Source organism: Neopelma chrysocephalum, unplaced genomic scaffold, assembly GCF_003984885.1.
Source record: "Neopelma chrysocephalum unplaced genomic scaffold, ASM398488v2 Primary Assembly neopelma1_96431, whole genome shotgun sequence".
NCBI lineage: Eukaryota > Metazoa > Chordata > Aves > Passeriformes > Pipridae > Neopelma > Neopelma chrysocephalum.
Window position 1 is genome coordinate 621,596 of NW_020925079.1, and position 23,788 is coordinate 645,383.

The window sequence follows — 23,788 nt, forward strand, 5'->3', positions numbered from 1 at the left end:
ACTGTGCCAAGCCAAATCTCTTCCCCAGTAGGTTCTCCAGATCTCATCTCCATGTCTTTAAAAACTATATAATAAAAATTCAGTGGGTCAGGTTTCACCCAGATCACCTGGTTGTTGAGGACAAGTGAGCGGACAAAGCAGGGACCTTTTTTCTCCTGCAAGGTCCCAGGGAGCTGTAAGGAGCAAGGATGCCCACAGTTGCATCACCAGACTGCCCTGATGGCAGGGTTTCCAACACACAGATGTGGGTGCACCCAGGAAACTTTTTCCAACTGCCCAAAACACTAAACAGCTCCCCTTGCACACAACTCAGCCACGCAGTGCTTGGTGCATCCCAAGCCCACACTTTTCATGGCACAGACACTAGGTTGCCACTGGGGGACACTTCCACCAGGACTCACATGTGAGATTAATGCTTCGTGGTTGCAACATTCCTACACCTGCATCAGGCCAACCCCAAGCCAGCAAAAGGCCCCACTTCCCCATCTCACAACCCTGGACTGCTCTAATGCAGCAACCTTAGTGCTTGATGCTCTCTCAGCACTAGAGATGTGTCTGATGTCTAGAGATGGGATTTTTTAGGAGAGAATGCTGACAGGAGCCTGTCACTACAGATGCTAACGTAAACCCTTCTTCATGGACATATCCACCTAGAGCGACTCTCAGTGTGCAAGACCTACAAGCAGGAGGTACCCCAACTGGGCTCCCTTCATGCCCACAGCACTGTGGCACAGTGCTAGGCCAGGCCACTCTTTGGCTGCATTGCCCAAAAAAAAGGTAATGCATAGAGCCCCAGGAGCTGGGATGCCCCGTGCCTCACTCCAACCCACACACCCCGCCTTGTTGGAAGGAAGCCCAGAGCGTCGGTCCCCAGCCTCCTGTGGGGCTGGGAGGCAGCCAATGTGCTCCAGAGGCCAAGCCCTAACAAGGCACCACACACAGACCCTGCCAAGGGGCCAGGCTCTTCTCTGCTAATTGCTGTCTTAGCTTCTGAACCGACACGAGGGAAACAGAAGCAGCCTTATTTCTGGAGGTGAATGCTGAGTGCGCTGCTGCGCGTCCCCATCTGCCGCTGACAGCCCCTGCTGACGGCGGTAAGCAATCTTGAGCAAGTTTCTGATTTACTTCTCCTCCTGAACTTCATCCCAAACAAACTTTACCCTCTGGCAGACTCCAGAAGAGGCACACATACACAGCACATACACACACACGTGGGCATGGAGAGATGGGCAGGAGCAGGGAGTGTGCCCATGGGTACTCCTGTCTGCCACGCCTGCAAACTGTGCTCCATTTGGGCAAGAGAGCAGAACTTTCACAGTAGAAATTAAGTGAGATGTCAGCATCCCTGCTCTGGAAGGACTGCTACTGCTGCTCTGTGCGAGCACAAGTCAGTGGGATTCTTACCTTCATGGCATACTGCCGGAATATTGCCTAATTTTCTGTCTGATTAAAAAAAAATTCATATATGGCACCAAAGCAGCATTCTGTCCCCATTATGTTAGATACCACCATGCACATGACTACCAAGGCCTTCACTCTTTGAGGTAAATCACGACCAATCGCCCCCTACTCTTAAAACTGCAAAGCCTTTCCCTTTGCTCAGAGAGCTATTTCAGGTACCAGAGCTTAGACGAGCTTGAGCTCTTTAAGGGAAACTCCTCCCTTATTCCCATCCACCACCACAGCATCATGTCTTGCTGCAGCTACTGGCATATCCTGTCCAACCCATCCCCCAATATGACTGCATTACAAACAAGGCTAGAAAGACAACAACAAAATTTAAGGACTGCACTGAAGATGCGCAGGGAAAAAAAATACCCATCACCAAACAAACAAAGAAAGGACACACACTTTCAGGTAACACCAATTTCTACTTTGCATCTACTGGCTTCTTTCAACAAAGAAAAAAAAAAGAAGGAAAAAAAGAAAGAAATGGATAGAGAAAAAGGTAAAATAGAGAGGGGGTGAGTGACTAGCCAACTGAGACGGGGCAAATATAACGTAACAGCACTTGGCAGCCTTTCTGAAGACTAGACGTTGAAAGCATTAATGACTTAAATCAGGCATAGATATGATATTTCATAGGTAAATAACCATTCCATGTCAAGCAAGCTTGTCTACAGCATAATAAAAGGAAATACTAGGAAGCAAAACACAAGTTAAAAGCATAGACAGACATTTTGGTTACAGGTACATTTTACAAAAGAATGGTGTGAGTGTCTCTCTCTATACAATATATATATATATATTAGCTAGCTCGAGAAATTAGATATATTTGCTTGAACAGTCTCCTTACTCACAGAGGTTACTGTAGCTCCAGCAGTTACCCATTGGTCAAAGAAATAAAATGCACAGGTCATCAGTTTATCTATAGCGATACCAGCTAATTCAATTGCTGCTGTTCTAGTCAACTGGAATCAAAATAGTTTCAAATTTCCTGGCAGCTGGTGCCCTGCACTGCACACAATGATGTAAATGGATGCTTTCTGAGTATTATGAAACTGATGGGGGAACTGCAGTCTCATTCAGTCTATCGCAGGAGCTAAGGAGTCCACCTTGGCAGCTTGCAGGGGGGAAAAAAACATTTCCTCCAGCAAGGCTGCCTGACGGCATGCCAGGGAGACGTCTGTGCTTAGCTGCTGCCGTTTATTGTAACTGCGTCCGTAAGGGAAGGATCGGGTGGAATGGCGATGCCGAGAGTCATGTGCCGATTTCGGAGCGCAGGATGCTTTATGGCATTTCAGCATCAGTGAGCTGGAAGCACTCACTAAGCATCCTAGTCATCTTGCATTTTATTTCTCCGCAGCTCCTTGCGCCGAGCACAAGCAGGCACACGGGTGAGCTTTGCATGCGGCGTCACGACAGTTGTGCTTTCTCGGTATTTCTTGCCGCTATTCGTGAAGGGCAAATCGGGGCAAAGTAAAAAGCAGTGAGTGCGTTAAGATGAAACGAATCTCCAGGTGACAGAGCTTAATGAATGAATCGCAAGATTTATGGTATTATATCATTACTGCAGCCTGCCAGAGAGGAGGAGGGTTACACGTATCTCCTTGTCCCGCACTCCCTCAAGTTACAACTTCTTAGGGTCACTAAAACTATTCCAAGTGACAGCCCGCCCGTGTTGAGATGGAGCGGCCGTCCCCCGCGAGAGGGGAGGGATGCTGCACAGCCTCTGGCAGCCCTGCGCAGCAGCCCTTTTTCCACATGATGTCATTCTCCATGCTGTGATAGGTCCTGCCTGGCTGGCGTAGCCAAAGCCAGGGGATTAACATAATGCAAGCACGGTGCTTTTGTAACTGGTCTGCAAACGTCCACACCGGACTGGGCGCAGGATTTTGTGCAAGCTTGCAGCCACTCTAGGTTTTTGGGCAACTGGCTTGCCCCAAAAAGCGGAAGTGGAGCCAGTTCTTCATCCCTTCTAAAGTTACAGCGGCACTACGTAAAAACAAACTGGTGGAAATGGGGAAGCTGAGTGAAAGAGATAGGGAAGCAGGGGGAAGAGGTAGGGGAGAGCTGTCTAGAAATAAGCCCTGGTTCAATGCCTTAGCAGACATACAGGGAAGATAGAGGGGACCAGAGGTATAGCAGAGCCCACACAGAAGTAGTGCCCACGTTGGCTAAGATTCTTCACCTCAAAGAGAGACAACCAGAGGGAGTCCTTGATGTGGTTAGTGGGAGGTTTGACATAGAACCCAGTAGCATGCACAGGCAGCATGTTCCTTGCACTCACCATGCTCGAACAGCCAGGCAGTGGTGTGGCAGCTGGCAGCTCAGAGTTACCCAGAAATTAAACTAACTGGTTCAGGGAAGAAAATAATCCCCCAGCAAGCACCCAGGGGCAGTGTGTCGCTCAGGAAATACCCCACCCACAGCTTGCTACACGCAGGATAGGGTTATCAAAGAAGTACTGCTCACCATTGCTCTTGCCCAGTTCCCTAAATTCTGGGGGGTTTGGGCTACCAGAGGCTGTGCAAGGTGAACCTTCAGTCTGCCACAGGACAGTCATGCCCACGCTAGGTAAATTTGTCCCAAATCTCTCTGCTAGCCCAGTCCCAGAGCTGGAGCCTGGTAGTTATGTGATGGCCAAGTTGTCATGGCTTGAGAAACAGAGTAAGAAAAGCTGCTAGGTTAAGAATGTAGATTCTGCCCATTAAGAAAACACCAACCAAACCAGCATGTAAAATATAGGGGACACGGTGTGTCTGTTTGAGTGTTTGTGTGGGTTTTTTTACAATTGCACAAGTTCTAACCCTGTTCCTGATGGAAAGGCTTATATGAGCAGTGCTGTGACTTGGTTGCATATTCTTGTTATCCCACAGATGTTAACTTATTCCCCATGGTAAGCAGGGTTTGGGACCACTTGCATAACCCCAACTGCACTGAATTAAGAGTCCTCCAAAGAGCCCCATACCTTTTGCCCTGCTGCAGGAAGGATGGCACCTTGCCACAGCAGCTCTCGGGCCTACGGTGAGCTCAAAACAGGACAAAGTCCAAAACTAACATGCAGCACGTGCTGAGAGGATTTAGTGAGAGGGATTATCCACTACAAATTGCTGTATGGGCCACAGATGGTCAGTGAGATAGCTCAGTCCCAAGAGTCATTACCCTGGAAAGCAAAATGGTAGAGTGAAACAGCTGTTAGCATGAGCAGGAACAGGAGGGAACACAAAGAGAGTATCTAGGCTCCTTATCTGATGTAAAAGGGTGTGGATGAATCTTACAATATTCAATGCACTTTTCTTCTTTAAAGCCCCACACCCTGGAGTAACATGGCTGCGAGAATCTCAAGCTTTGGTTTAAGACTTATGTTTGAAAAAAGTCATAAACCCAGAAGGTAAAAGACAAATCCAAAAAGAATCTGAAATTTTCTATTTTTCTACTGCTGTGATTTAGAAAGGAAGTAGCTAACAGGTGATTTTCTAAGTGTAGATACACACAGTGACAGCAAGAATTACTTTAAAAGCTCCCTAAGAGCCTTCAGCTGAAGAACAAACTTCTGGAGCAGTGACACCTCACAGCTGCTTTCACACTTGCAGCATCTACAAAGACTTTACAGCCTCTCTAAATCCACTTGTAATTAATGTTATATATTTAAAATATTGTATTTTTAAAGAATCTTCTCAAAACACTCAAAAAATTGCTTTCAGCAAGCAACAATGGCTTTAAAAAATCCCACACTACTACTACACACAGATCTCAGAAACTCTGGATTTTTGCAGATCCAGAAACAAGGCACATCTGCCGAAAAGGATGTCCTTTACTGCATTTCAGGGTTTGGGACAAATTAACCAGGCTAAGAGTAAGCTTGCTAAGCAGTCCTCAAAGCACTCCAGGAACTGGATATCAACTTATGCGCCCAACTAAAACAAAAATAGGACACAGAGGGACATGTGTGTCTCCCAGGCTCCAAGTATTTGTTGCTAAAGGACAAGCTATGCAGCTGGACATTGCATAGTAACTTTTCAGCAAGTTCTCACAGGGAATGAGATTCCCTTCCTCAGGAAGCTGGACAGAGTTAAATAAACAATGCGGGGGTCTAGAGCAGAAGGCACTTGTTAGAGCAGTGAACTGTGAACAGGAAAAATACCTGTTGTACGCCGTGTTACACTTCTTCAGTGCGGTAACAGGCCAGAACCGCATCTACCCCGGTAATTTTAATTAAATGCCTTCTCCATGTTCTTATCAAGCCATCTCCAGCAGCAGGTTAACATGCATCATTTCCTTCAGAAAGCTTCAGAAGTGAAGCAAGGCTACAGCACGATGGAGGGTTTGTGTTGGTTTGCTGCCCATCTCACCAGACGATGGGGCTGAAGCTAAGGAGAGGAGAGGAGGCCATGGTGACAAGCAGAAATGCAGCTGTGCCCCACACTACCTGCCTACAGCCAAGTCAGCTGGCTGAGCCTCTCCTGTTGTGCCCACTGACCTGGATGCATCATTTTCTGCCTGCCCAATGGAAGGGAACGGCCTGACTGCCTCCAGGAAAGTGCTGCTGAGCCCTGCCAGCTTCAGCCGAGTTCAGCCTGTGCCACATGTGGTCAGAGCATCTGATGTGGCCAGACATTGATGGGCTGCCAGCATCACCGGGTCCCCAAATATTTGTGTGCTCACATCATCACGGCTCTCAGCTTCAGTGAACAGGCCACAGACTGGGAGGCAATTACTGGCTTAACTCTGGCATTTCCTAACTTCTGAGTGTTTAATTTTGCACATTTAAAAAACAATAAACAAACAGCCCGTATTTTAATGATTATTTGTACTAAACCCTTGGCCTTCAAACAACTCCGTTGTTTACCAAGTCGAGGATGTGGTAATCTCCTCCCCACAGCTGAAGGTTATGATAACTTGAACTATCCAGCTTTCAAGTGCAGGTCACAAGACATACAATTTCCTCCTGTGGAGCAAGGGACTTAGCATAATGCCTTGTGCCCCTTTAGTTCTCCTCTCCCTGGGACTGGAAACCCAGACATCCATCACACCACACCTGACGGCCCCAGAGCATGCCTCAGCTTCTCCCAGCCCCAGGAATCGGGACTCAGAAGTTCAAAGGGACACAGCAAGACAGCTCCCCGTCACGCAGACGAGATGCAGAGCACAGTGCAACCTGTCCTCCTGCACCAACATTAATTTTTCCATGTGCACAGTCCGATGTGACGGTGCTCTTCTGACAGCACTGTAAGAGCTCGCTGCTCTCCAGAAATGACCTGGTTTACTCCAAGTTGGAGTGAATGAGGAATACTCAGCACAGCCGGTGAACACGCTGGCGCCAGAGAGGTAATCACTTCTTACACTGCACAAACTCAGCTGGGAAGTTTTAATACAGTACCTCTGGAGACTTAAATTTAAAAAGTTAACCTTCTTTTTCCATCACTGCCAACCAGCAGTGCCAAACATCAGGGATATCTACAAGAAAACTATTGATTACACACCGTGATTTAAAAAATCCTGCGGGTCTTCAGTGTGTCAGAGAATGTCCCATCTAGTGGGACACTAGAAACAACAACAACAAAAAAAGGCCGAGAGAGTCAAGTATGTCAGCAGGATGATGAAATTATAATTAAGGGGGAGGGGGCACCACAGGTCCGAGTTTTCTGTATTCCAGCCTTGTGTGTGATCCTGTTAAATGCTGCAGGAGATCTGATGTACCTATCCTCCACTGTAATTAGGCAACATGAATGTGAAAATCAGGCAGTCCTCCGACCCTCAAAAAATGCAGTTTTGCACATTTTCGAGAAAGCAGAGCTGCAGAGTAATATACCAGACCAGGGAGCCCAGACTTTCAGGATTGCCTGGAGATGGAAAGAGCAAGAGATGAAAGCATGAGAGAGGGTGGTGCCTCAAAAAGGAAAGCGATGGGTTAGAGCACTGGGCAAGACTACAGTCAGCAATCTGGGCTGTCATGAGAACAACGTAACGTGAGTGCCTGTGGTCTGAGGGCAGTTCTTTAGAGTGAGGATCAGGAAGGTGCCACTACTGCCTAATGCACAGAGGATGCAGCAGAGCTGGACATGCACGCCTTGAAGTGACACAGAGAAAGCAAGCAAGGCAGAAGATGAAGGGCAACCTAGTATGTCAGGAGGGCTCATTTTACACAGATACTAGGGTAATTTTCTTAGGGCTGTTTCAATCAGCATCATAAGACCGTGAAAAGGCTTTGCTTGTACAAAAAAGCAGCCATTGTGTTCTTCCTTTGCTCTTGAAACAAGTTATAGAAGTTCTACAGCAAAAGCAATGATTTCCATGACTGGGGTTCAGGAAAGGGTATGTTGCATGGGTCAAAGTATGTGTTTGGTTTTGTTTCATGTGTCAGCTGTGGCATTGTTTGACCCCTTCCAGACATGATTCAGCACACAATGCCAGGAGAAAGTAAGCCTTTTTATTAGAATTATTCTTCTGGCATTGTTTGGGGGCTTTTTATTACTCAGTTTTTGCTGGCTTGAGGTTGCTAAGCAAACAGATGAGCACAAGAACTAGCATGAAACAATCCGTGGCAGTGTGTGTCTGGGACCATCTCTTTTGGCAGAAGCAAGCTGTTAAATGAGCTCAGTTGCCTCATGACACCTCACTGAACACAAAACAGCAAGTGACAGGCTTTCCAAAAAGCTATTTGTTGCACCAGGAATTCAAAACCAAGCTTCTTCCAGCAGCTGTTGGGAAACACCAGATTTGCATAGCAACACAGGCACTATTTGTACAGGGCTTTTTTGTGAAGGACGAGATTACACCCTCTGTTACACAGGAGGGATGAAAGCTTTCTCCTCCCAGAAGCATCAGAGAAAAGAATGTTTATTAATCTTAAGAAGCTATTTTCTTCCTAACAACAGTCCTGGATTTATTTTCTCATATAACAGGAATTATGGGGTATTTGGCCTTCATGTTTACTTAAGGAATTATTTTGTAGCATCCCCCACTGTTTTCCCCATGAAAGCACGTTTTAGGACTAAGCCATGCTGCCAGGGTTTTTTTTTTCTTTTTGGTATTTAAACATATTAACTGCAAAGTCATAAAAATCAGGACTGTAACACGCCCAAGCCTAAAGATAAGTCTGTTCAATAGACATCACTGTTTCTGTGGCATTTCCAGAGCAGAGTATGTTTCCATATACAACAAGCACCCTTTATGTCCACGAGTCTGAGAAGACGTCTTGTCCGACCCAGCCAAATTCAGTTTCTAAAAAACATTTTCTTTAGCTGGAAGGCAGAAGGCTGGGGTTTTGCCAGGGAAGGTGGCCAGGCTGTGCAGGGGCACGTGGCTGCACGTGGTGCATCCTGCCTGCTCCCATTGGAAGGCAGCAGCCCCAGGAGAGGGGTCTGCAGGGAGATGTGTGGCCCCGAGCCCTCCCAAAATGAGGGTCCCAGGGCCTTGGACCTCCTCCTGCTCCGAGTAAGGCATCCAGGGCAGGAGGATGGGCAACAGACACGAGAGGAGAGGAGCCAGACAAGAGGCATCACAAAGTAAAGGCAAGAGCAAGAGGGCATCAGCAATCACAAGTACCCCAGACAAAAGGAGACTGAGGACAGCAAAGGAAAGAAATTATGAGAAAATTTTTTTATGCAACAGCTTTATTAGCACTTGAATATCATTGACGAAAAACCTCTTCTAAAGGCATCTAACTTTTTATTTTCCCTCCTCTCACCTATGAAAATGACCACAAGCTTCAACCTGGAAGGTAAAAATCAGCACAGGAGCTTACTAACAAAGTATGCCATCTCCCACCCAGGTAGACAGAAGTATTCTTCCTTCTTTGGCTTGTCTGATTCAAGTGTTTTAGTACTCAATTAAAAAATGTATTCCCTCAACAGCATCCAGCAGAGCTTCAGTAATATGGCTGTGGCAGAAAGGGAAAGGATAAACCAGAAGGCAGTAGTAATTAAGTAATTCAGCAGCTTACATGTTATGTTCTGTTTCTGAGGCCAGTCATGGCACGGGTGAACTGCTTTGGGTTAGATAAATTAAAGTTCAGCATTACTGCCCACAGTGACAAGTTGTTCTCTTGATCAAGTTTAAACACCTACACTTCTCCTGGCCCTGGCCCTGTCACTCATTTGCTTAAAATACTTTATACTTTGACCCCTAAAAAGCCTGTCTTCTTTCTTTTAAAGGCAACTTCAGAAAGTAGCAGGTTTGTTTGGATTTTTGGTTGTGTTTTTTTTCCCTTCCCATCTAACACAGAGAAGAGCAGAGAGACTTTCAGGCATAGCTGCTTCCCCCAGAAACATATGTCATGACATATTTGACATATATCAAATCAAAAAAAGCCAGCATTTGGTGCACAGGGCTCTGGGTTTGTACTGCAGTGCCCTCAGTTACCCCTTCCTCGTTCATCTCCAGCTAGTAAGCAGTTAAAGCCTGCTCACTTGAAGAAAAAAGTAGAAGGGGCACTCCCACTCTGGTTTATCCACTGTGGTAAAACACCTTGGAGGAGAAGGATGATGAATGTGCCTGAGACAGCATGAGGCCAGTCTGGGTAGGCACAATGTCGCCCAGTTTTCGGGTACAATTGAAAAATGTTACACGTTAACCACTGTTAAATATTTGGAAACCCTCCCTTGAAGCCACTCCCATTTTGCATTATAATTGTTAGCTCCTAATGGTAGTTTGTCATTAATAAAGGAACATGAGAAGAACCAGAAACATCTGTTTATCTGGCTTACACTTTGCCACCCTTTACTTTAGGGCTCAGCACTCAGCCCGGAATACCCATCACATGTGATAATTGCTTTGGCTGGTAATAACCACAGATTCATGTGGACTTATTAGACACAGCATACTTTATTTAATACTGATCCCCGGATATGTACCAATGCCTGCTGACAGTGCTCTCACACTGTGTCTCTCCAAGCAAGAAATGAGGTCATCCTGATTCGTGTAATGATCCGATACACACTTTGTGGCAATTTGGAAAAGCTTTTAAAATTTAAAATTTTGGTGGTTTGGGGTTTGTTGAGGTTTTTTTCCCTTTACAGTTTTGGGTTTTTTTACTTTGTGATTAGGATTTCCCAAGTGGGAGACTAAACTTTATAAAATCCAGGAAGAAATTGTTTACTCACTTTCTAGACTTCAGTTCTGCTTTTTTTTTTTTTACCTTTTTTTTGCCTTTTTCTTTTTCCCTTTTCTTACTGAAATGGAGGAGCCTACACAGTTTGTTTCTGAACAAAGTGCTGCCCTTCTCTGGCAAGAAGGGAGTCTTCTTTAATTAAAAGTGACATTCCAGAAAGTTTGCAATTAGAAAGGATCAAGGTACAAAGAGAACAGCCTGAGGAAATGCTTTTGCAAAGAGGGCAGGGATTGTTGATAATTATGATGAGGCAAGAGAAATCGTTACAATAACTACATTTACTTTCTTCTAAGCTTGGGCTCTGAAAAGGTAGAAAATGCCCTGCACAGGAACAAGACCAATCCTTAGGCATAACATTAGATATTGCACCTGGATTTCCTGAATTACTAACTACAGAGGACAGAGCAGTTCAGGTACCACCTCAAGTATCTAAATTAAAATCTTACCTACCTCTAGCTGTAGGAAGAGCAGCGTGCAGACCACGAAGGGCATTCCTGGAAGGACCTCCAGGCAGAGATGGCCATGTTTCAGCATGTGCTATTGCAGAACTCGTGGCTGAAACGACTCCGCTGCACAGAAGTGAAGGGATTCCCTCCACCAGTGTGTCTCCAGCACACGAGTCCCTGCTGTCACATCAAGGTGGCCCAGGTGAGCCAAACAGAAAGGTGGGTGTATAACACAGGGAACCACTGTCATTTTCTGAGGCCAAACCAGCAGGATCCTTTGGTCTGGTACTTGCACTGTAGTCTGGCAAAGAGCAGCGTTAGCATAGTGAGCAAGCCCTTGTGGGGTCATTAAGAGAGAAGCTTCTGCAAAACTTTCCTGAATGGATTAAGAGTTTTCGGGGGGTTTTTTGCATACAATAGTTATAAATAGCACTTACCCCTTTCTGAAGGCTTCTCTTCTTCCAAGCCAAATAAAAATTCATATTTGGCCTTGGCAACATTCTGGGCATGAGCCGATACATCATTATCCCACACAAGTGCTTCTGCCTGTAGAGTCAAAATAAACAAAGCTTATCTACCTTTTGGTGGAAAAACAGCAGCAGGAACGTGAAATCCTTCCAGGTGCGCTGTCAGGAAGGATTTTCAAAGTATTCATTTAACTCTGTCACCACCAAGATCATCCAGAGCAGACATGCGCCAACTCAGATTGCTTTTGAAGAGCTTGCCTCTCTGTCTTTGAACCCAAGCATTTCAGCATTAAGCAGAGCACCCAACCACTTATATCTTTAGCCGGCTTACCCACTGCAAGGGCAGCAGCAACCTGGCCAACTACATCAGTAATACCAGTTAGTGTTAAAAATGTCAAGGGAGTAGTGTCAGAAATAGCAAATTTGAATATTTATGTCACAAAACTGGGACCCATGAGAAAACTATAAATGGGGCAGGCTGTTTCTTTGAAGAGAGGCTGGGGCGCAGAGAAAGGGAGGAAGGAAAAAGGGCTACAGCAAGGATGATCAAAAATGGGAAAAAGGGATAAGGTATGCAAATGTGTGGCGAGTACCATCTAAGGGTCTCCGTTGGGCAGCCCACGCCTGACCGCTGCTGTCTAGTTCAGGACAATAGCCCAACCTGGTTTTATAACAATACCACACAAGTCAAACCTGCTTATCTGGCCAGGAGGCAGGGAGGAGGCACAGAGTGGTGAAGCCAGCTAGTCCTGGGTGGGGATGGATGGACAGATGAATTGAGCAACCCCTGCCCACCCAGGTCTGGTGCCACCAGCACCTTCACCCTGCTCCCTCCTTGTAAGGAGCAGTTTGACAGAGAAAAGGTCCAGTTTCTCAGAGGAGATAAAGGCTGCAGGACTAAGATCAAAATACCTTTCTGAACAAGTGGGGACAAATCAAATCCCCAAGATAAAGCACACACCAGCAATAGGCTGTGGTGCAAAAACTATCTGCAGTCGGCATTAAGTGTCTTCCCAGCTGGGCAAGAGGGAGCCTGTAATTCTTCTGTTTGAAGTGACAGATGAAATAAATCATTAACTCCACAAATTCTTCAGTAAACTTTATATTCACGCTCTGTGTTTGAGGCACTCAACTGTTGCAGCATAGCAAGTCATTGCATCGTTCATATTAAAGACCTTAGCTTACAAAAATATTCTTAAAAAAAGAAGTCAGGTGAAACATTCTGACCCCCAGGACAACAATAACTTTTATGCATTTCTATCAAATACCTTAGGAGAAGCGTCATCTACAAACATAAATTCAAAGTACAGGGGACAGACACGTAATTCACAGGTCAAGGCTCTTTAATCAGCAATGGATGGAATCCATACATTCCTCCACCTCTCCAACAACTACATTTTCTTCCACGAGCATATTGACAAATAGCTATCTTGCCCCATGCCCTTGAACAGTTTTGCTCCAGGTTTTCCTGGCCTTTTACTCCATTTCTACTCCTGCCTTTCTGCACTGCACCAGTTCTGCAGGATTTAGTCCAACACTACTCTGTCTGAAATAGGCAGCAGATCTTACACAGGGGTCTTGGACAGATTTATTATACTTATTTATTCACTGGTCCAACTACTCATCACTAGAGCTCTGAGTACTTTGATGGACGTGCTAACACTAGGGTACCAAATCCTTTGGGAAAAATGTGATGAAACAGATGAAGGGTTTTCTAGCACAAAGATGACTTCCATGAACAAGACAAAATGAGCTTGAAAAAAGCCTCCATGTCTCTCCTGCTTTTACAGGGCTGCATTCATTCACTGGAAGGGAGGCATGAAGGGCTAGAAAAGGAATAGCTGGACCCAGAGCTCACACAGGAGAAGGCTCTTGTCTGCAACAGCTTGGACAGGAGTAGCTTACAGAGCCAGACAAAAATTCAACCTACCCAGAAATGGATGTGAAGGGATGGGACGGCTAAAAACTAGCTGGTGCCAAATCCCAGTCACGGATGAATGAAATGGAAAATAAAATGAACAGAAGAGTCCAGTTCCTGAGCAGTCAGGAATTTCTGATCTATACACCTCTGGGACACAGTATTTCCATACCTCAGCCTTGCTCTTTGAGACTTCACAGACATCTGGTGCAGTGAACAACCCTGCCAGCAAACACATGTTCCAAGGGTCTGTATTTGCCTGCTCCTCATCGTAAAGCAACGGAGAAGAGTCTGGTTCACAGCACCCTCTGCATTGCCCAATAACAGGCAGAAATAAATTGTTAGATTAATGGGGTTTCCATGTACAGGGCAGCATTTATCAGAACTAGGTGCGTAAAGAGAGGCTGCAAGACCTTTGTCTTGGCATCTAAAAGGAATTACTTGATTTTCAGAAGTGCTCAGCACCACTGATGAGAATTACAGATACTGGCTTGTGCATGGGAACAGCTGAACTTAACATCTATTTAGGCTGTCAGAGCACTAAAAGGAACTGTGTAAAGAAACTCCAGATCCAGGCTTAAGGAAAAAGTTTATCATATTTCATCCAAACAAGAAATATTAAAAAAAGAACACAAGAGAGGGAAAGAACGAAGACACTGAGTTCAGAGCTTGATTTTAGGACCACTGATTTACCAGTGTTCAAATCAAGAGTGTACTCTCCTTTTCTTCTTTCAACCCACCACTCACCCAAGCCTTGCAGAGGTCAGCATGCCCTGAAACCAGGATCCCAGAAAAGGCCTGGACAAACATTCATGGTGCTTTCCAAACTGCATTAGCAAAGATTAAATACAAGCAAGATTGAAAGGGATATAAAACTCCTGCTTAAGCCTTCTCTCTCAGCTCAAGGGCAAAGAAATCTGCATCCAGGTCATCTCATTTCATAATTGCTTCCCTCAGAGGGCTTTAACCACCACCTTTGACGCATCTGGTCTTTGTCACTCCTGGAGAAGGTGACACTCAGAGCATCAATCCCCTTAAATCAGCCCAGCTGTACATACAACATTTCTCATGAGCCACATACCCACTATTTTTCAGTCTGATTGTGGTCTGGGCAGAGAGGTATCAAGCTCCTGCCCATTTATGCATCACTCTTGCAGTGCCTTCTGCCTTTTGAACATGTTTGATCAAGTCTACTTCTCTCCATCGCAGTTCCTGGTTGGGAGTTGGGGCAGCTGCATTTGCCTCTCAGTGAATTTTAGATAACATTTATGAGACTGCATTAGTTTGGCCTTGGCAGCCCTCAGACCTCCTGCCAACACACCGGACCAGTTTCTGCTGACCCTGCAGAAGGCACTGGCATGGTCATCACAGGTGTCCCACCTTGCTGGCTTTCTGTTCCTTGCTGAGGCAGCAGGGATTGTTCAGGATGCTCATGGTGATTTCAGGCTAGCACAAGAAGTGAAGTTGCTGAATCCATGTCTCAGCACTGAACTGAACAGCAGCAGGATGCTAAGACCCCAGGGTTCCTGCTTCTCCAGTGGGAGCTGCCAAGGAGAGATATGTCAGCCCAGCTGCCTCTGCTCCGCTCTGCTGTCTGGATGTGTGAACTGGGGCTGTGGGGCAACATCTGCAAGGAGAAACTGTTCCCACAGTTCACCCCGGAGAGGTGCCTTTAGGCAGGCCCCCTCTCTTGAAGCACAGTTTCTCTCTCATTTCAGCTTCAGTCATGAGCTCCCCTCAAAATGCCGCCCCAAAAATCCCAGTGGTTTTTAGATAAGCATAGTGAGTCATAAAAGCCCAAAGAAAATGCTTCTCCTTTCTCCATGGAAGAAAAGCACTGAAGCATCCTCTTTTGAATTTCACTGAGGTTCTGGTTGGGGCCTTTTTTGGGACAGACTTGTTTTCTTCTTGGAGCCTTTTTTTTTTTCCCCATAGCTACATGTCAGAGAGCATTAAATGAAGAGTATCAAAGTCTTGTTCTCTCACCACCATTTGCAGCTGAGCTTGACAGGAGAACTAGGCTCCATCTCAGTGGAAGGGGATGACATTGTCCATGGCTGCTGTGACAAGGAACAGGTCAGTCTAAGCACAAGGAGCCAGTTTGAACCCATGCCTCCTGAAGTATTCACGCTTAAGATCATATGTTTTCTTTGAAAAAGTCTAATAAGGAGGAGTTTTTCAAAGGAGCAGATAATTAAATGGCAAATGTCAGTTTGGAGTTTCTCAGGCTCCCTTAGAGGACAGGTGCTATCACAATAGACTTAATTCTTGCAGGCGACCCATGCTTGAGGAACAGCAGAACGGGATGGGTGCTCAAGCACGAGTCTTCAGGGAGCGAGAGCTAGCCAAAATTCTGGACAGCAGGAGTGCGCTCACACTGAAGGAAAACATCAGTAGGAAGTGGTCTAACAACCTTTCACAGAGGGCTGTCAGCTGGGACAGAGAGGTCAAAGCGTCCTCAGGGGGACCCCTGCAAGCTTGCTTAATAAAACCCAGCCACTCTGTCCCCAGAAAGAAACATTACTGGAATTCTTCTAGGCTTATTGGAAAATGTGGAGGGACTGGCCAGTTAGGGTGTGGGTCTCCAGTTTTACACATTTTGCATGTGCACAGCTGCTTTTTCCAGAGCTGAGTGCCTTCCCCCTTGGCCACACTACTGCTGGATGTCAGCTCCCTGCCAGCAGGCAACAGCACTGGCAGCACAGTGCTTCCTGGAGGTTTCACTGAGGCTAGCGGGGAGATGCTGCATGGCTGCAACAGAGCTGTTGACACTACTCAAGGAAGCAGAAAAAAAGCCTTGCAGGATGCCTGAAAAGCACAGTCTACTACAGAGAACTTCACAGCCGCACCCGCAGCATCTCTAATCCTAGGCTGTGCTTGTTCCATTCTCATTGCTTCATCAACATCTCTAGTGGCAAAAAAACCAAATGCCTCTCGGCAGCCTGTATTATACCTCAATATAGTGAGTTTATGCTCTCAGGAGGAGTGTAAACTTGTACCTTCATCTTCTCTTTTGCACCCCAAAGTCTCCCCAGAGACTGACAGAAATACAGTTACTGGTAATGGAGTTAGCATCAAAAAAAAAAAAAAAGGGGGGGGGAAGGAATGATGGCTAGAAGATTTAAAACCTTCTCCAGCAAGTTCCCAGCTGAACAAAAGTACCCTATGAGTCAAGCTACAGTGCCATGGTCAAGTTTTTATGGAATTGTGCATAGAGAGCTCTGCCTCTCCTGTCACACATGGACAACCCCCCAAAAGTGGCCAACCCTTTTTTAAGCAGCATTATCATTCCTGTGTATCATTCTGTAGCAAGCCTCACTGCTTCTGACAGGTCATAGTAATTGCACTGAAAAGACTATTTCTGTTAAGCTTGTCTTAAATCACTTTCCTAAGTAACAGGATGAAATTCAGAAAGCTGGCATTAAAATAAACTTGCTGGCTGGTGAAACCTAGTGCACTGACAGCACAGAGACACTGTGGGTGCTTTTTTTGTGGGACTTCAAAAAAAAAAAAGACTGCTAGCGGAGGTTTGTAGTTTTTAATTGCATGTGACCTCATGCACCACATTTGTGTTTTCCTCACACTTCCCCACCACCACTATACATGCTTGCAATTCTGGAATTGAAGCATTAGCAAAATAGATTAAGACTCGAAAGAACAGGATTTTTGCATGGCTAAACCTCAGCTGGACCTGCCAAAACTTAATGCTAGCTGAAGTTTTGGAAGAGATCTCAGCCTGGGTTTTAAACTAATTCCTAACCATCAGAAGTTGCAGGGAGATGTGTATAGAGCCAGAAGGTGGGGGAGGAAAGAAAGGGCTTGTGTGAGAACACAGCCTATAGCCATTGTCCAGCAGAGAAGTCTGGATTCTAGAGAGGGATAACAAACTCATCTAAGACTTTTCAGCTACAAGGAAGGAGGCAACTGAGAGACATGTAGCAGAGGTGCCTGCAGTCATAAAGGGCCTGAAAAAGACAAAGAGCAATCGGTAATTCACCACCATTTTTAATGCAACACCCAGAGTACAACAAAAGGAGGTATTAGGAGTCAGCATCACACCAAACAGGAGATAGTTCCTCATACAGTTTGTAGTCAAAACCACCAACCTCCTTGCAAAGCAATGCCACAGAAACTAAAACACTAAGGGACCTGACAAGGAGGGTGAACAAGCTCAAGTGACACAAATCCACAACAATACGTAGGAATCGCATCCTTCTCATGAATCTCCAAGATAAACACTTCCTAGGCATCCATCCGCAACCTCATACATTCTCCTGGGCTGAAGTGACCTCGGGATGTGTTTGCGGGGAGCAGGCTCGCAGTAAGCAATCAGGCTGGAGAGAGCAAAACTGAAAGGGTGCAGATACTATCAGAGCTGCTCTCCCTGCTCAAAGGCAGACTTCACAAAAGTTCAGTGTCTAAAGAGAGGCTCAATTCAAGAATAAAGCAAAAGAGTTGCTGCTTAGAAAAAAGCATGGGAACAGTGACCAAAAAAAAAAGAAAAAAAAAAGGATGCCTTAGCACTACTGTCAAGCAGTTGCAGGTAAAATTTGTTTCCAGTCTGGTTGCCTTGTTGTACACTTGCACTTGAGTTTTTTCTCCCCGTAAAGAAAATGTTTGTTTTGTTGTTTGGTTGAAGCTGTTAGGAAGCAGTCAGCTGTTATACAGAATTAAATGCTTTTTATTATGCAAAGGCTGATGCTGTCTGAGCTGTAACTGCATGAATGTGAACAGCATGTTAATTCAAAGTCTGTATGATTACACCTTACTATTAAAGGTCACTCAGCATCTTGTATTTGCCAAGTCAGTGATTTTTGATGCGTGCTGTATGGACCTCTGGATGTCTATGCATTATTTCTAAGGTATGTGCAAGAATCAAAGGAAGCCCATTGAGAGGTAGGCTTTAGCTCACTGCATGAACAACCATGTTCTTAAGATATAAAACATAAAACCAAAAAACACCCCAAACTTTTAACAAAGCCACACTGCAAGTATTTTTCCTGAGTTATGCCAAGGAGCGCTGGGGTGGGGGTGTGATTTAAGAAAAAGTGTGCAAAGACAGCATCTTTTATTCAGAGAATTAAGTGATGCTTGTAGTAGACATATTGCATTTAGTGTTTTTGATCAATCTGTTCCAAGTATATTTAGCAAACTGACAGACTGCTTCTCTGCAGCAGGTAGTGCGCTTCCATCATCTTTAGGCAACTCAGATGGCAGAACAATGTTTATACAGGCTACAGGTCTGCTCCACAAGGATTTCTACTCTATGGAAGCTAAAATCTGGATACACCTAAATGCCTCATGAGCCTACCAGAAGCTACCTCTGTATCTTTAAGCAACTAAATTCTTTCCAAAACACATGCCAACATCTGCTGTCCCTTGAAAACTTGCAGACCACATCCTTTCCCACGTGCTGTACATTCTCTGTGTCCAGCTAAATATACACTGCTTTTATGGATGGAAGTAAAGGACAAGGTATTGGGCAAGCTCATTTTCATTTTTCAAATCAATATTACAAGCATGGTTTAAGGTAGTGTCTCAAAGTGATTAAAATACTCAATTACAATGAATGGTAAAAAAAAAAAAGAAAAAAACAGAAACAAAATAAAAAAATAAACAAAAAACCACAAAAAGTCACAAAAATCCAAGTAAACAAAAACCCAAACAAAACAAAAACAAAGACAACCCAAACAAACAAACAAACAAAAATGCCCCACACCCAACTCCCAAACAACTCTACACAGGAGCCCACTGGAAGAATTTACATTTGCAAAGGTGTAAAAACTTGCATTTTCTCTGTGGCAAATGCCAACTGTAGAGCTGCAACACACTAACACAGCGTGCAAAAAAGGGATATGTAGCTCCCTCTAACTTAAGACACACCTCATTGATTCTGCATGATTATTTCGTATTTAAATTCATTTTACAGCTTTCATCTAAACTGTTCTTTCTCAGACTTAAACAGATTTAACAGTTTTTCGGATCAGAAGTTTGACTGAAGTTTGATCTGAGCCATCTTCCCTCTGGCACAACAGAGGCAGAAGCCAGAAGTGACATCAACAAATTTCTCCTGAAGTGCAAGCACTGGGGGCCTGAAAAGACAAAGTTGCAAGAGTGTTTGCTTGCTAAGGAAGTGCGTGCTAAGGACTGCAGCATCCTCAGACAGCTATGGCCCTGTGAACAGCCAGGACCCAACAGGCAGTTTCAGCCGTGGCAGGAAGGCAGAAGACATCAAAGATGATGCATCCCCCACAAGCAGCACAACACAGGCCAGCTGGCACTAGTGTCCCACTCATTAAGTCAGAGCAAGTCCACAGACAAGACAGCTGATGACAACCAGAGCTCACTGGTACTAGAATTTGTTTTCTTTTGAGAAAAGGGCTTTCCTAGTAAGTGTTCTGCTAGCGCTGACATGCAGCCATATCCCAGGCTTAAGTGAATCTTGCCATCACACTTGGCATTTGTTCAACCTAGGAGATGCAGTTATGACTCACATGACACTTCCTATTTGAAAACTGTTGTAAAAAGATAATGAATATATTTTGGAGGTAAGCCACCTCTCCCAGTGTGCCATTTCATGCCACGAAGAGAAAGCAAGCCCCATTCATCGCTTCCGCAAAAAGGGAGGCTTGTACTATGTAATCTGTGCCATTTAGGTGGTTTTCTTACTGCTCCCAAACTACTGCATCACAGTCTCAAGACGATGCCCTCTTTTCAGCCATAGAATCAGAGAATCATAGAACATGTTGAATATGGAGGGGATCCATCGTGACCATCAAGTCCAACTCGTAGCCCTGTGCAAGGCAGTCCTTTTACCAGGTGGCAAAAAGCTGCAACGTGACATCCTCAGCAATCGTGACAGTGACCAGTATGCTTCCACCCTGGCAGGCCATCCTAAAAAGCCAGCTCCAGCCTGGTTTCCATCAGCTTTGCCCAGTAGTCATGGCACAGAAAATCTTTGTGTACAGTCAGGAAGGGAGGCGCAGCAAACGCCACGCACTTCCCACAGCCAGCACTGGTGGCTGAGGCACTCAGTGGAGGGGAAATGCAGTGCTCATGCTCTGATGGACAGCATGATCCCTGAGGACAGCCTGATCCAGTGCCCAAACAGGTTGTTTGGCTTACAGCATCCAGGAAGTACAGTCAATTCAGGAGCAATTCAAGCTTCAAGGGCTAGATAATACCCGAGCTCCTCTGCTCTCCTGATTCAACCTAGCCCACACCCAGAGGGCTACCTCTAACCCCACCCTACTTTTAAGCATCATCCACAACCTGCCTTGCTCATCTCTGTAATGCAGTGAATAAATGTTTGGATGCATTAGCATCCCAGGAGTCTGTGGTCTCGGAGAGGAGCTGGTATAACAGCAAGAAACAACTCATAGCAAGGAGGAGCTGCACTCAGAAAAAGCATGTGGAAACACACTGCAGAAGGATACTTCAAACAGTGCCATTCCTGAGAGGAAAAGGACACTTATGTCCAGAATGAGAGTGTCAGGCACACACTTTGAGCTGCTCTGAAACAGCTTTTTCATCTCACAGAAGCATACAATTTCTGTCCCCCTCAGCCTCATGCCACTGCAAACAGGAAAAAAGGAAACAATCTCTCTTACCACAGGTATCAGGGGACAGGAATGCATTTAGAAAGATATTCAGAAGACACAAATCACACAAGACCTAAATTTGTTCATCTGCAGACCCACTTCTCTTTAGGGCAACTATCCAGAGAAGCTCCGTATCACACACACCCCCCTCAGCCAAATTTCCAAAGGACCCATATACAATTTTACAACCCACCAGGATGCAAGGAACCCCCAGTTCACAGAGTGGGTCTGGGTGGGACAGCCAGATCGTGAAATCTCTGCTCCACTACAAGCCACCTTTCCATCAGGAATCACTTGTGAAGAAATGTCCCTTCAAGGACAGTGGGTGGCACATATCCCCACCTAGCCCAGGGACATTTTTCCCACCTTTTCTGGCTAAGCCCACAGTACTCACACCAAACAACTTTAGCAGTTGCTGCACCCTGGGGATCCTCAGCACCTGGAATACTGAGCTGACCTGGAGCAGGATACTCTGGCTGGTGGCTGACTGCCCCAATCTTCGAGCTTTGGCAGCAGTTCACAGGTTTGTCCAGCCTCAGCTGGAGCACAGCAGCTTGGCAGATGGCTCTCTGGTACCCTGCAACCCACCCAATCTTACTCTGCAGACATTACCCCTCCCTCCCTTTCTTGGGCTCCTTTCACTAAGCCACCACATTGTGCTACCTCTAAATTATCTTTAAATCAGCAACCAGCACTACCCCAGTGTCTTGCTCTCTCTGAATGCCCTTGCAAGCAAACAGAGACTCTCCAAAAAGAAACGCATGCAACGCCTCAGAAAAATCACCCCAGCCCCCAGGTCTGTTTCTCCACGGAGCAGGGATTGTTTCAAGCAATCAACTGTCCTGCATGAGCAAGGACAGTTTATCAGCCGTGGCCAAAGCATCCTTCCTTTGCACCAGTGGCCTTGCGTGGTGAATGACTTGTGCTGCCCCAGCGCTGGAGCTCCCAGCACTTGGCTCAGAACACACCCATGGAGACAACTGCCTGCAGAGATGCTCCATGGCACTAGTCCATGGTTTTCCCACAGAGAGCCTACTTCTTCAGCCCACAGGAATCAAACCCCAAACTATGTCTTATACCAAAGGTGCAAAACCAATTTCCAAACTTTCCAGGTGCGATGGGCAAGAATAGAAAGGGCCATTCTGGGGTGGAGGCGGGGAGGAGAAATACTCTGAACGACATCCATGTCTTTCAGCTATGCAACTTGACATCAGCAAAGAAAGTCTTGCTGAAAAAAGAAAACCCACTAGCATGTTCATTAGGATCCTCACTGCTCTTTTCCTTCTCAAGTTGATGGCATAGAAATGGAAACAGTAAATCAAATAATCTGCTCAAGCACCAACAGCAGTAGAGGACCACTTTCACACAAGTCAGTTGTGCAAGAATTTTCTGTATGGATCAAGAAGTCATAATTTTTTTGTTGTTTCAGGTTTTGAAGACAGCAGCATGTAAGTGTCTTGGAATTGTTCTTAACATCACCACTACCACAAAGGACGTTCTTACACTCTGCAATGACCAAGGCTGTAACTAACTGAATGGAAGCATTTGCACAGGGTCTCCTACATGGTTAACCTCATCTCTCTCCCATCAAAAGAATGCCCCAAAACCAACTCTCAGTGTGTAAATCAACAGAGCTAGGACAGAGTCACGGAGTGCATTAAACTAGTAACATCTGCTGAAACACATCAACTAAGGATATGACTGATGAAAAAGCATTTGGAGTAGAAAGAGGTTTCTTTTTACTAGCTAAACCAGAAAGGCTTGGATGACTCTTAGCAGTCTACTACAATTGCTTCAAATGCTGGGTGTGCAACAACCAGTTTCATTAGAAATACAGCATTTGACTTTCTCCCTGTTTTAATGGCCCTATGCACAGACAGAATTAAAGTGTGACTGAAGCTGCAAAAGCAGTAGTACTTGCAGTTGCCTATTACAGACGCAAATCACTTCAATAACATATAGATGGGGCTCTGCCTGACAACTGGACTCTGTGGGAGCCAGGTAATTGCTGTTTATGGCACGGAAATACTCATCTATATGGGAGTTAGCAACTTCAGTGGGTTTGTGTGAAGTTCAAGCTCATTACAACTCAATGTTTATGTTCCCTTGGAGAAGCGTAGGTAACACCTCAGCTGCACAGCAGAATCCCTGTGTATGCTTAATGTCCTAAAATTTTACACCTTTGGTAAACTCATCTCAACCCCACTCTTGTCCTTAAAGCGCAATGCTGTTACTCAGCCAAAGACTGGTGTTTTTCACAACATCTCATCTAATTCAAGAATTTGGGGAGATTAAGAGAGCTTGTCAGTGCAACAGAAGTGCTGATGTGTTACACAGACAAGTTACTTGGAGACACAAGCAAAACCACCCGCACAGGATGCAGGCTGGGGGTCCCAGCCCTGGGGTGCGAGTCCCAGTGCAGCTTCCCTGGTGCAGCTGGTGTCTCTCGGGATCTCGCAATAATGAGCTCAGAAGCGGAGCCTGAGCTTTCTCCCTTACGGAACTGAGAAAAGCATACAGGAGAAAAAAAATAAAACTAAGGAGGAAAAAGAAAAGGGAAAAAGTAAAACAATAAAAGGAAAAAGAAAAAAGGGAAGAAGAAAAGGAGGGAAAGAAAAAGGATAACAAAAAGGAAATGGAAATACGGGGAGAAAATAAAAGAGAGTAAAGGAAAGAAAAAAGAAAAGGGAAAGGAAGAAGAAAAGGGAAAGGAAAGGGAAAGAAAAAAGGAAAGGGAAAGACGGAAAGAAAGGGAAAGAAGGAAGGGAAAGAAAAAAAGGAAAAAGGAAAGAAAAAAGGAA

At 45.3% G+C, this 23,788-nt stretch overlaps 1 protein-coding gene and 1 long non-coding RNA gene across 5 annotated transcripts in view; one reads left to right on the forward strand and one right to left on the reverse strand.

The window, feature by feature from the left end:
- PSD3 (pleckstrin and Sec7 domain containing 3) overlaps positions 1-23,788 on the reverse strand; it is a 115,753-nt gene that overhangs the window by 88,159 nt on the left and 3,806 nt on the right. The window contains exon 2 of one of the 3 annotated variants that reach the window (XM_027708632.1): positions 11,439-11,547. In XM_027708632.1, coding sequence (XP_027564433.1) covers positions 11,439-11,547 — 109 coding nt within the window. Of the gene's footprint in view, positions 1-2,300; positions 2,536-4,411; positions 4,496-11,438; positions 11,548-23,788 lie in introns of those variants that run through there. The other 2 variants (XM_027708636.1, XM_027708635.1) reach the window with 2 other exon arrangements.
- LOC113981310 lies at positions 1,690-22,836 on the forward strand. Of its 2 annotated transcripts, XR_003538374.1 has the most exons (3): positions 1,690-1,857; positions 11,012-11,203; positions 22,417-22,836. It is a non-coding gene; the product is annotated as an uncharacterized LOC113981310 (long non-coding RNA). The 2 variants fall into 2 exon arrangements; XR_003538373.1 differs by lacking the exon at positions 22,417-22,836 and having other exon boundaries at positions 11,012-13,995.